This window comes from Oryza sativa, chromosome 12 (assembly GCF_034140825.1).
Source record: "Oryza sativa Japonica Group chromosome 12, ASM3414082v1".
NCBI classification, from domain to species: Eukaryota; Viridiplantae; Streptophyta; class Magnoliopsida; order Poales; family Poaceae; genus Oryza; species Oryza sativa.
The window spans coordinates 7,859,615-7,874,135 of NC_089046.1; the positions used below are offsets into that span (position 1 = coordinate 7,859,615).

The 14,521-nt window shown below is 40.4% G+C and overlaps 1 protein-coding gene across 1 annotated transcript; it reads right to left on the reverse strand.

The window, feature by feature from the left end:
- Positions 1–305: 305 nt before the first annotated feature.
- Positions 306–5,257, reverse strand: LOC9270571 (protein Iojap-related, mitochondrial). The gene is made up of 5 exons (XM_015763052.3): positions 4,879–5,257; positions 3,080–3,167; positions 2,224–2,321; positions 664–769; positions 306–539 (listed from the first exon to the last, which is right to left on the reverse strand). The coding sequence occupies exons 1-4, from the start codon at positions 5,173–5,175 to the stop codon at positions 701–703; spliced, it is 552 nt and encodes a 183-aa protein (XP_015618538.1). The 5' UTR covers positions 5,176–5,257; the 3' UTR covers positions 306–539; positions 664–700.
- Between the last annotated feature and the right edge of the window lie 9,264 nt (positions 5,258–14,521).

A 14,521-nucleotide genomic window follows, 5' to 3' on the forward strand; every position in this document is an offset into this window, starting at 1 on the left:
ATGAAAGCGAAGGGACATGCATCCCAGAGCTTCTGTCCATCATTTCAGTTGGGCTTCAGACCAAATGGTACTATGTATGGAATTGTCCATCAAACGCCAATCACCCCATCATGTCAACTTCTCTCCATTTTCTAGATTTCTAGGGTTATCTATGCATTTTGTTCATACAATATATATCTGATCGTTAGCTCTTCCCCAGGTTAGAGTTCTCTGCACAACTTACAGTTACAGCCTTACAGGGGGGAAGGGCGCCATATCGAGAGAGCGAACATGACCCTCTAAAAACCACCAGCATGGGGGCGATAAAAAAGAAAAAGAATAACATATATTGTCTTTGCTTGAGCTTGAAAGCTGTCATCAAAAGTACAGACCATACTGTCAACGAAAGAAAGAGAAACCACAGTACATAGGCAAGCAGAGAGGCCCACAGAAACAAGGTATCCAGCATCTTGATGATCTCATTCACAAGCATCTCACCCATCCTCAAAATTCATTGGATGCAAATACATGCTTGACACCACTTTATCATCTTTGTTGACCTGGAATAAACCATAGATGAAATGTAAATGAAGCTTAAGTTAATGGTGGCCAGTGGTGCGGTTCGTTCCACACAATATCTACATCAGAAATAGATGACACAAATCTGATGGATTACACACTCACAATCACAGATCATAGATCATGGAACTAGCTCATGTACTCAAATGCTCTTCATGGGTTTCTGAGAGTGGTCCCTGCGGCGTGTCTTCACAAGGGAAGTTTCCAATTCCTGCAAAAGATTTGGTTTGTAATTTTGATAACTGTGATTAAAAGGAAGGTGCAAAATTGTTTAAAAAAAAGTAAGACAAAAGGCATTTGGAACTGTTTGGCCCTTCACAATAATTGATTTTACCAGGGCATAGGGACCATTTCTTAAGTTTGCATCTTTTATCATGCAATTCAAACAACATTAACTATAGCAGGTCTTTTCTCTTACAACCAACAGAAAACAAATGCTCCAGGTGAAGACGTGGAAGAAATGAAAATGTAATTCCACATTTTTTTCTAGGTAACTTCAATTCTGATTACACTTCAGAAAAAAAAAATCATGCTTCAATTGTTACATTAACAACAGAGATCAATAAGCAAAATTGCTAATATTTTGCACAGGCAATGTCACACTGCAGGATAGCCAGCATATGACCTATATATTCCCATAAAGTTGACTTAGGAATGAAATATATTCTCATTGTTTTTTGCCAACCTCTGTCTTATCACTCTATCCTTGCAGAAGTGAGAGACAGGCTTGATTCAGGCCTGCATGCAAACAGCCTATACTTTGAAAAGGTGACCCCCCTCACTGCAAGCTTACAATTCTCTGACTCATTATCTGCTTGTTACCGGTTAGCTTATACACAACCAAAATTTAGATTTTTCAAATTAATTTTTAGAACTGATTTTGGAGTTTTTTCGTTGTAGTCTATTTTACAGCATCGGCTTTTAAACCGCTAATTACATATAAAAGTTCTATCCATGAATTCTTTTTTGTTGCTTCATTCATTTTTCTATGGCCTATCAGCCGTAGGTTGAACAACCTTATTGCACACTGCTAGCAAGCACAGGCCACAACCATAGCCATCATTAATGCACCAAAGCAAATTCCAACTGAAAGGTCAGAGCGGCCACAATGTAAGTACAAACGAAACCATCTCATATGCCTAAATATCCCCATACCGTACAGGCTGGTTACAGATGAAGGGCGTGGGATTATTATGGATTGAATGATTCTGAATGTTTTGGTAATCAATTGGAATATTATTGTGTGGTAGACAACCCTATAGAAGTCGGTAACAAGTCTTGGTGCAAATTAACTCCAATCCTCATCATCGACTCACCGTGTGATCCCCCAACTTGAGGACTTCTGCACAAACAGACCATGCAAGCATGGAGTAATGCACATGGTTGGCTTGGCCTGTGGTGACAGAAGGAAGGTGGCTTCCAAGATACCAGTATGTAGACGATCTTTTGCTAAAGACTAAATTTGGTGTTCCTAAAACTACTAAGGTCTAATAAACTTAATAAATCCATCTACTTTACAATTATTAAGTAGTGAATTCCCCTAGTTGGGCAGCAACTTAGCAATATGATCTTTATTTAAGCCGGATATCAATTCCCACTACAAGCATTGGAGACCAGCTGCTGTGGTGAAATCACGACAACAAGATAATAATATGTTGGGCTGACCTGAACAGAAATGTTTGGAGACACTTCTTTTGTCCAAATGCTTTCCAAATCATAATATTCTCTTGCTCTTTCTTCAAGTGCATGAATGATGATACTTCCTGACACAACAAAAGTTATATTATATGAAGAGACCATCATAACATAAGCTACTGATGCCATCACTATGGAGCTATACAACTCAAGAATATACTTTGGAACACCTGATGCTTGAAATGTTTACTAGTTATTTTATCTTTTTTATTGACGTGTGTTATCATAGAAGAAAAGCAATGAAACCATCTCACATTCTTTATTGATGTGTGATGCTAATGAAGATTATGTTTTCATGCAAGTAGTACTTATGTTTATAAATGGTATCCAAATATAGTCATACAAAAAAATAATAAGTAAAACAGTAGTTTACAAACTTGTTTGCATAATTGTTTGACAGACAAAAAGCTGTATAATGATTGTTCCAATCCACTGCTTCATTCAAAACTTGAGAAGTGACTTAGGCAGTGGCGAAGTATGAACGACATATGCAGAGATGGCTAATTGAGTAGAACGAAATAATCTAGAATTATTACAGATCGTCAGGTTAACTATTAATGGGAACAAAAGGAACAAAAAATAGGTGTTTATGAAGACTTCTCTCAATAATTGAACACAGTTAGTTCAATTGTTTACATCTTAGTTCTACCAATATAATGAATATAAAACTCCTGAAACTACGAAGAAACATGATTTATGACACCAATTAGGTGTAAATACATAAATAAATTATTTAAACTGCCATGAACTTCTAAAATTAGTCCATTGGTTGCTCGAATTTGAAATTTACAAATAAAAGGGAAGGGTGCACAACAGATGATGTTACCAGAATCAATGACAATCCACTTTCCAGCTTGCTGGCCTTCAACACTTGGCATCAATATTCTATCAGAACCCTTCTGCTTCTGTTTTATCTGATAAACAAAAATAGAGAAATTTCAATACCACATTAGTGTAACCCATGTGTGTAAGTGTGTTACAGCAGAGGAAAGCACAATGAATGCCATTGCATGGAGACTTAGAACTATATAGAGCATGCACACCACTATATATCGTAAAAATACTCTAAGAACTTCAAGTAATAATCATGGAAGAAAATGAATCTTCCACAAGGGTATGGATTCTTGCGATCTACTCCCTCCGTCCCATATTATAAGGGATTTTGGGTGAATGTGACACATCCTAGTACTACAAATCTGGACAGGGAGCTAGTGGCTTCAAGTCTTCAACAAAATTATGATTACTGTTGTACTAGTGGTCTCATTCAGTAAAAGGAAGTGCATTGGAATTAAAACGCTAAATAGAATGATGTGCACTGGAATTAAAAACACCAAAAAAATGACTAATTCTTATCATATCTAACATTGCTCAGACCAGCATGAGCATGTTCAGCCTCATTCAAAATTATTTCTTCCTAATTTAAACAGAGTAAAAATAACAAAATAAGTCAAAGTTGTCATAAAAAGAACAAGCACTAAAGCTGCAGTCCAGTGCTTGAACTTCTGATTTTCTCGTGAACAATAATTTAAGTTAAACTTCTATGGATATTATTTAAAGCAAGACATGTGTTTGTAAAAATTAATTCATATGTTAATTTCAAAAGGCTGGAATTCAAACTGCTGGCTGCATTGTCCCCTTCATATGATCATTGATATTGTACCAATCATATTGCACGCGATACATAATGTAGAACACTAAGTATCAAATGGAAATATTACAGTAGCTTCCTACATTTTGGACATGTAAGCCAATAAAAAGTCAAACCAGAAGGAAGCAGTGCTAAAACTATCTATTTTTTCCAGACAATTTCTCAATCACAGGATAGCTTGACATAATAATAGAGAATACAACAATTTATCTTAATCTATGCATTCACTTTCAGCAAATTATATAGGAAACAGATATTGTATTCAAATGTTTTTGTACTACCAAATATGTAGTCTGTATTAGTCATTGGCTCATTGCAGCCCTATCAGTTCGCCTTCAATCAAAAACTGCATTCGCATTAGAAAATGTGGATGGGGAAGTGGCATCACGCATCATCTACACTATAAGCACTAATTTGCATCTTTATCCTGAAATGAAAGCCAACGGTACAGGTGAAAGAAGCCTGTCGGACTATACTTAATAAGTAGTTAAGTTTAAGTTGTGTGTTACTCTCTGTTCCACTAAATCCACGTCAACATATAGTAAATTAGAATCCTTAGTTATCCATGAGAATAACCGCATCCACTAAAATGCATCATACAGTAGCAGTACTCAATAATCATCCGAGGAAGAGTTTACCATACCACCAATTGTAAAGATGTTAAATCAAGCAAAACAATCCTTCACCCTAATTGTCCTAGAGAATTCTGGACGCAGAGCACTTCTAATTATTCATAGGTGAAATGGAATCAATTTAAATCCCCACCGATTTCAACTACAACAAAATTAATGCAAAAAATGGTGAATTAGCGCAGTCAAAGATTAATCAAGGACATACCCAATTACCCAAATCCTACAATCCAAAGGAGTAATAAACCACCTAGAAGCACAGAGATTCCCAGACGAAATTATTAATAAACCCTTATTTTGCCATCCTTAGGTGAGGGAGCAAGAGGATTCGATGGAGGGGGCCCTTGCCTTGTAGAGTAGAGCCTGGGCGATGTTGCGGACGTGCCAGTCGGAGCGGCCGGTGGCGACGACCATGTAGTCGGCGCAGGAGCCGCCATGCAGCCCGCCCTCGCCGACGGGGAAGACGCGCACGTCCCCCGCCCGCACGTCGCGCAGCACCTTCTCCACCTCCGGGAGCTCCAGCAGCGCCGCCTGCCGCGCAGGCGGGGAGGCCGCGCCGGTGGCGGAGGAGGAGAGGAGGCGAGGGAGGAGGGTCTCCCGGGGACGCCATCGCGCCAGGGCTCCGGATCGCGCGGCGGACAACATCGGCGGCGGCGGAGACGGCGGCGAGAATAGGCTAGGCGGCCTGCTTCGCTATCTCGCGGTCGCGCGTCACATACGTTGGCCTATCCCGGCCCACGGGCTCATCCTCCACATATGTCGGATGATCCCGTGTAAACTAGCAGCATACAGTTTTTTTTTTTTTTGCACTTTACCTTTTTCGAAGTTCAAAATTTTCACATTTGAACTTGAGGTTTCAAATTCTACTCCATATATTTAGATTATAAATTACGTGGAATTTGGATTTTAAATATTATGAAATGTGAATTTTAAAGTTTTGGACAAAAATTTAAAATTTTGAATTTGATGTTTAGAATCTCAAATTCTAATTTCTAAATTTTGAAATTCCAAAAATAAATGCAGCGTAAGATCATATTTAGTCATTTTTTTCTTGTTAATAGCATCGTTCCAGGATGCAGTTGCATTGGCTACGAATAGGAAACAAACTCATTTTATATTAAAAAAAAGGGTACGAGTATTCGTACAGCTTACGATTATTATAATCTAGATTATTATGAGTAAGTTAAAATAAACATATAGCTTATTATGATAAATTATTACAATCTATAAGCTATATTACTGTAATCTGATAATCTACTCTAAAGGTGTTTTTTTATATTATTGGGTGGCTAGTCAGGGGCGGAGCTAGAACGAAATAGAGAGGGGTGCCATTCGCTTGCTTTACTCTATTTTAGATCAAGTTTAGACTGATATGAATGTCTGAGTTTGGATTAAGGGAGGGGGTGTGCAGTGCACATATGGTTAAAATAGATGAAATATAGCTAAAACAAATTTCTTAACCGGGTTCCTGGGCACCCTGCTCTCCTACCTAACTTCGTCCTTATGGCTAACGTACAGCTTACAAACAACTAATAATCCAGTTAAATAAACAGCTAACAGCTTATTCTATGTTAGCTTATTATAATTTAGCTTATAGTAATATGGTTTAATAATCTAGATTACAATAATCTTAAACTGAAGCAAACAAGGCCCTAGATCCCCGACCACCTGCTGCTCGGGGCCTCGAGGTTTTCCAAACCAGGCCACGTCACTACTACATAAATGATTTTTCTATACGAGGACCCCTACAGATTGTAGACGGATCATAATTGGTCGTGCATGCAAAAATCTATTTCACAGGCGGGCCTTTTCAGGAGGCTCCATGCCAAAAATGAGCCTATTTTTGCATACGGTCCTCTTAAGGGCCTTTTCAGGAGTGAAGCCATCCCCGTCCACGCCAGGTGGTGCCACCGCCAACAACGACAAGGAGGCGGCTATGAGCACCACCGCCGACAACGACGAGGAGGCGGTTCATCTTACTCCTTGCCTGTCGTTGCCGTCGCCGCTGATGAGGCGGCCCGCCGCGACGACCGGATCCGTGCCGTCGTCGCCATCAAGGAGCTAGGGTTTTGATTTTCACGTGCGGGTGCACCACCCGCATGGAAAAATCACTATTTTCGCAAACCTTTTTGGTAGAAGGGAGGTCCAAGTCCAACCGCATGAAAAAATAGGCTTTGGCCGCATGGAAAAATGGTATTTTTAGTAGTGTGTGGCACCCTACTGCGCAGCACCAGTGCAACTAGGAACTCGGTCCAATATCTTAACAAGCCAAACCCAGAGTTCGGTGCGGCCCTGAGCTCGAGCCCCTTTGGCTACTGAGAGCAGGTACAATAGTAGGCTATAAGCCGGCTATAACCATATATTGAGAAGAAAAGAGAAGAGGGAGAAGAAAGCGGGCTACAGATTTGTAGCCGGCTGCAACACGGGCTCCAAGATGTTATGGGTGTATGAGAGGTGGGACCGGGTATTAATGGTGTAGTATATTTTTATAGTTAACTATTATATGAATGGGCTATTAGATTGGCTGTAGAAGTTTTGGTGCCAGTAGTTGGCTATACTATTAACCTTACTCTTAGGTTTCAGGGCCCCTTTGGCTGGGACCCGGAGGGTTGGTACTCCTCGTCATGTTGCTGCTTTTGCATTTAATGCAAGTCATACGAATCCGTCCACTAGGCACAAGGAGTGATGGGCAACAAGACGACACATGCCGACCATGAAACTGGCCATCATTGCTCCTAAAATGTTGGGTGTGTGGGCTATCATGCGACATGGTTGATTGCCATGCATGTCGCCTACCCTGCCCCACCATAGCCTAGGGCTATAGCGGAACGACGACTAACCTTCCCGATCGCTTCAGTCACTGATCATCTAAGACACGCTAGATGATGACACAACAAAACACTACATTTGTTAATGAGGTCCGGCCAAAGCCTGTATCTCCGGGGCTCTGATTATGGGCACTCTTCCCCAACCAATATAGCACCTAGCCGCTACGAGTCCATGGTCTCGCCGCCATCATCTCCTTGCGTATCTACACTACATTATAGTCGCCATGATTATATTGTGGTGCTCCCTCTCCATTTAAAAGAGATGCCGGGTTACAGAGTCCGACTCTAACTCCACCCCCTACCACCTATTACAACTCTAAGTCCAACTGTAATCAAATATGACTAGTATATTCGACTCATATGCAAACTCCACCTTGACGAATATACGCCATCTAGAAGTAGTAGAATCACCATGCCAATCCACCGGTAATCCTGACTTGAGTGTTTTCCTTTTCACAGCTTCACCATGAGCCATCCAACGAGCCTACGCCAGACCGGCCACCTTTAAGAGACTATGCTATCTCTGTAAATTCTTCTTCTGGACTCCACTTGCAATAGTGCTCCACTTTCTCTCCTATTATTACAGTCATCTTGCAAGTGAAATTGGACTCTCTTTAACTGTCACATCATAGACTTCTCGAAGACCATGTTTACCTTCATCTTCTGTCTTTAATTTTGATTTGATCTAATCCATGACCAGATAATCCACGTCGTCGCCAAATACACAAATCAAACTCATCAGACTGATGAAGAAACCCTTTCTTCCTTGCAGTCTTATGAACTGAACTAATAATTCCAACATACATGCTTTCTCGCAGCTTTAGATTGATTCCATGATACTTTGAGAAAAAACCACTATTGCCTTGAATCACCCGAAGAAATTATTACCATAGCGCTCGCTCTTCCTCTTCAGTGACGCAGATTTTTATATATCCCCACCATGCAAACCTCACCCTCAAATTCTGGATATATCCTGGACTGCCAAACAGACAATTGACATCCTCAACGTTTTCACTCACTGTTGCACGGGTTATTTTCTACAGTTCTGGCCTAACTCCATATATCTCAACCCCTCGTCAAGTTAATAGTACCATTTCTATTTTGAAGGAAAATAAATTGTAATGGTATCTAATGTAATGTGGCAAATCCAAAATCTCATCGTATTTGTGGGTAAAATCCTGAAACTCCGATTGTGCGCAACAGGTTGAAATTAAACGAAGTGAGATATGCTACAAAATGAAAATGTCCATTGCAACTATAACCATCAAGATCATATGGAAGTTTAAGAAAAACAACTCTAAAGTAAGAGTGATGCGCATGCACTGTCATGCCTATTTGTCTAAGGCTAAATAAAATTTGAATTTTTTAAATTAGTCAAGGATTTCAATTTCGAAAATATTCATTTGCAGTAAGAGAATTTATAATCTACATAAACTTGGCACGAGGGAAATAAAAACATGCTTGCTCCAAAGAATAATTTTCAAGTAAATAAAACATTCTTTCATGAGACAGTAATCGTTATATATTCCGGTCCTCTTCGGATCAAATTAATTTAAAACGTAATGCTATAATGTGCAGAGGTGAGGATTAGTGTCGGAACTCTTCCTTACAAATAGTTTCAGGAAAAATGTGCAAATATTCCGGATCAAATCAGAAATTCCCAAGACCAGGTCGTCACTAGTGCAGTCCTCTGCAACATGAAAGTCTTCTTGAAAAAAAAAAATTAAATCAACCTTGCATTATATTGCCTGGCCAGCTGATTACGAGTTTACGACAGCATGCAGGTATAGTACCCCTTGATCCTCATCCATTTCAACCAAACTGGCCTACCTTCCATAGAAAATTAGGTTACACACAGCTGTTTGCCAAACAATATAATTATTGGCGAATTAAATCCACCTCAGTTAAAATTCAAGTCAAAATCCGTGTAATGCATGCGTATGATCTCTTTCACTTAAAAAAAATCAGTTAGTGTACGTAGACAGCCATATGTCACTACTACTTAAACGATTTGTCTGAACGAGACCTTTTAGGTTGTAGGTGGGCCATAATTGCTCATGCCTGCAAAAATCGTTTACTAAGGGAGACGTTCATGGGCCACATACCTTAAAAGGTCGACCTACGAAAATAGACTCATTTTCTTAGGCGGACCTCTTAAACGGCCGCATGGGAAAAATATATTTTCGCAGTTAGGCCTCTTAAAGGTCCACCTAGAATTTTGATTTACCTCCTCTTTCTCTCCTCGCCTCCTCTCTCTCACCTCCTCTCCTCATATTATCTCTCACTCCTCTCTCTCTCATTTCTCACCTCCTCTCCTCTCTCTCTCCCTTGAGTTCCCCTCCCGAGCACTAGTGGTGGGCGGCAGCGGGCTTGGAGGTGGCGATGACAATCGCGGCGGCACGATGGGCGGATCTGCCGCCCACGTCGCCATCAGGGTGCGGAGGGGCAGTGGAGGCGCGGGGAGGGCGGCCTTGGTGACGGCGACGACAACGACGAGTGGCGGCGGACTGCGGCGACGACGTCACCGGCGGATGGGAGCTAGCTAGGGTTTCGTTTTTTGAATTTTTTTTAGATTTTAATTTTTTTCCCAAATTTTTATTTTTGCGTGTGGACAATATAAGCACCCGCATGTGAAAAATCAGAATTTCGCGGGTGGGTGCGCCACCCGCATGAAAAAGTAGCAATTTTTGCAGGCACTTTTGGACATACAAACGGTTTAACTGCATGTAAGAATCGGTTTTGGCCGTATGGAAAAATATGCACTACCTCCGTTTCAGGTTATAAGACTTTCTAGCATTGTCCACATTCATATATATATTAATGAATCTAGACAAATATGTGTGTCTATATTCATTAACATCTAAATAAATATGAGTAAATGCTAGAAAGTCTTATAACCTGAAACGGAAGAAGTAGTTTGTAAGCACGTATTATTTCAGTGAACTGGCCCATTAATAGTCAGAGAATACAGGAGTACATATGTTAGACGCAGGTCGCAGTCCGCTATCAATATAGAATTAAGAAAGATAGAATTGAAGAAGCACATATGTTGATTGGATTTTATTGACTAGTTGAGAACATGTGTTGATTGTATCGAGGAAAACGAATATCAAGCATTTCAAAGCAGCCATCTAGAACTATTAATACAATTGATAGAAGTGGACGATTTTGATGACTATCTCGCTATGTTTAAATTTACTATAGTTTTACTCCCTCAATCACAAAATATACTAACTTAGGACTATATTAGACATGTGTCTAATCTGGTACTTTCTCTATGTTTAAATTTACTATCGCTCTCTGTTTAAATTTACTATCATTCTACTCTCTCAGTCCTAAAATATAGCAACTAGGACTAGATTAAACATGTTTTTAATCTGGTTTTAGGTTGTTATATTTTTTAAAATGAATGTACGTAGTAGCACCTAATCTTTTTTGTCAATTACTTGTTGTTCTTGTATTCCAATTATTTTTAGATGTTATATTTCCCTTTCTACCCTTCATCAGGGCAACCATATTAGTACTCCTCACATGAATCTGCTAACTGCGATAACCCTCACCGCCTTTGTTCTGGCAGGAGGCGTGAGTTTGGAGGTGGAGTGGTGTTGGTGGCTACTATGGTGTGGTGCTTGGGTTGTGGTGAAGTCGGAGCTGTTATGCTAGATGTGTGGCTAGTTGGGAAACAATAACCCACAACTCTTTTGGTATGTCATTGCATAGGTAATTGACACTTGAGAGAGCTTCAGTTGAAAGCATTAATTGCCCATTCTCTAACTACTGAGTAACATCGACGCATGTGAGTGACATTTTCCTCCTTGGAGATGTCACAATGATGGCTCTCAACTGAAGCTGGAGCTGCTTTTTCGTTTTGGCAGTCAGCTTGGCAATGATAACTTGCTCTAGTCTCAGTTGTGTCACTGCAGCTATTTTTGTTTTCGCCTTTCATGTGTGATTCTACTAATTATCATTTAGTTAATTAAGTAGTTATATGGTTTTCGGACCCGTTTTCCATACAACCGGACCAATTCATTTTTTTTTCTTCTTAATATAAAGCAGGCACTTCATGCCCTCTTCATGAGGTTTATCTTTAAAAAAACTTTAAAAAACAAGGTTATCGAGAGGAAGAAGAATACATCGCGAAGTTGGATTTCGATCCAATTGATGATTAGGAAAATACAGCTAAGTAAGACTAAGATGAATAGCAATATTGTGTAAATTATTCCGAACAAATTAATGTAACTAGACTATGAGTTAGACTATGAATTAATTATCTTAGTTTATTTTCATGTATTCTCACTCCACTTCAGATATGCAACTATCATTATATTTTTATTTCTTAAATTTGACTCTCTGTTTACATGCAAGGTAAGCTTTTTACTGATATTATGAGATGGCATCTCTAACGCAATCTTCATCTCATAAGATGAATCTGAGGCTTGATCTCGTGAGTCTTAAAACATGTTATTTATTTATTTAATGTGAGGGTATGGTTTTACATTGCAGCCATAGCCTACAACAACCAATACCATGAGAAATACATCTTATTACATCATATGCATATTAGTGTGTTGGCTCAACAGGAATTTAACTACACCATTCAAACTCTGTCATCCTTGAAAATAATTTTTTAAAAAGCACTTCATATTTAGCAACATTAACCAATAGCAATATCTATATTCAGATTTGACCTACTCCCACCACCTATTTATCACCACCTCTTCCATCCTATTCGTGTCGCCCAACATAGGCTGAGCCACCGCCTCCGCCTCCGCCTCCATCTCCGCCTCCTCCTCCACCTCCACCACCACCCTTACCATACCCATATCCATATCCAGATCCACTACCTTGTCCACTTCCACCTCCGCCCCCTCCTCCTCCTCCTCCTCCACCACCGCCGCTACCTTGTCCTTGTGCTCCACCATTCCCTTGGCCATAACCATATCCATAACCTGATCCACTTCCACTTCCATTGCTGCCACCGCCACCGCCGCCTCCTCCTCCTCCACTCCCCTGTCCTCCACCACTTTGTCCGCCTCCTTTACCATAATTATACCCATATCCTGATCCACTACCACTGCCATTGCCGCCACCACCCCCTCCACCCCCACCTCCGCCGCCACCACCACTTTCCCCACCATTGTACTTGATTACTCTTGCGGCATTGGATTTGGATAGGCTAATGGTAAGGAGAAGAAGAAAGGCGAGAGCTATTACCTTCCTGGCCATTTTACTTCAGTGCTGCAGATGAGTACCAAGTGCTTGTTTGCACTGAGTATTTATAGGCAAATTTGGAGCGATTGTGTACACCTTGCGAGCTAACCAACTATTTGGCATGTAGGTAGGTAGATTAGTTAGGCAAGCTCTAGTTAACGAGTAAGTAGGTAACTCAATTCAAAGGTTGGATTGCAATCAGTCAAAAACGAGCTGTGTATCTCTGTGTACACTGTCATGTCTTTCTACGGTGGCCCAAATTAACAGAAAGTCAAAGTAGTCATCGATTAAATTAGGCAAGTTTTTACCTCTGTCGAAGCAAACAATACCAGAAACAAAACTCTCACTCATATTTAATTATCTCAGTTTTTTTAACCTTGTGTTACTTGGTTTACTTCTGAAGGAGGGCCTCCGCTTCAGTATCATAAACTGTGGGTAATCGAGTTTAGAGTGCACATCAGGTAAGACTAACACGACATGTTTTTATTCATCTACAGTGCCTCTCTGACTCTACTAAAAGGCCCCAACAAGCTAAGTTACAAGAGGAAATTACCTCGGTAACATCATAAACATGCAAAAGTTACAGAATAATATGCAATGTGCACTGATAATATATTCAGGTCCGAGCTCCATGTGTCAATTTTGCAATTCTGTGGAGCAAATAACCCCAATTCTACAAAGTAGACATGTACAATCTGAAACAAAGAATGCAACTTCTTAATTATAGATTTTTTTCTCCATCCGAAGTTGTTGGAAAATTTTAAAGAATCACTCATTCAAATAAATCCAAGAGGATCTGTAACACATTTTTGGACATGTAAACAGCCACAAATAAAAGAAATCATCAACTACAATATAAATATCGTTGAGCTATACAATTTTGATAAAAAAAATTGTCTTTGTATACGACTTCGTATGGACAAGTTGCGTAAAAACACAAACATATATGAGGGGCGGCTTTATTTATGATGGTTCTTATTGTGAACCGGCACATATGGACTCATATTTGGTGATTTTTGTTAAGAAAACAGGACATGCATCACCCATATATGCCAGTTCACAATATAAACCAGCACATATGGTGCTGCACTCATATGTGCCAGTTCCATATGTGATCAATAAAAACCAGCGCACATAATAAATGTGCCTGTTTTTGTTAAGAACCGGCATATATGTGGTGGCATATGTGCCGGTTCCATATTTGAGCCCTGTGTGGGAATTCGAGTGGGCTGGATATGCCTTATATGTGCCAGTTTTAGGTGAACCGGCACTTCTGAGGTGCAAACTATTTGGTGTTTTGTACTAGTGCCCCCAACAAAAAGATTGATGTGTAAGTTGTTGATTGCTGATCCAATATTTAAAAAGGTGATTGATCCCAAGAAAGAGCAGTCACTTGACAAATAGATGACCTTTGAGTGGCTCTAAACCTTATCATGGACCTCTCCACACTCAAATCCTCTTGCCGCCACCATCACCATAGGTAGGCTTGGCATTGTTTGGCCCTATCCGCCCATAGGCTCGCCGATCAGAGGCACTCTCCATCACCATCAATAGAGTTCATCGAAAGCAATGGGATCAGATCGGCTGACAAAGGTGCATGATGGTGCCGAGTCATGCTCATGTCCGACCTGGCAAGGCATGTGTACATCGTGTATCAGATAAGCAAGGCATTCGCTTGGCCATGGCAATTGATCCTGTCCAACACACGTCCCATGTCACATTGCTCATAGGGCTTAGTCCGAGAACCAAGAGGATCATGGCGGCCAAAATCCCAGATCTGCACTCGACGTCTAGCACGGTAGTACCGCCATCGCATGTGCATTTGGAGGAATGCGGTGGTGCTCTCTTCATGTGCTACTCACAGAACTTGCAAACTGCAGTATGGGAATCTAGTTTATCGATGATATGGCTTTGGAGACCTATTGCACCTCGCCATGCACCCATCTGCTGGG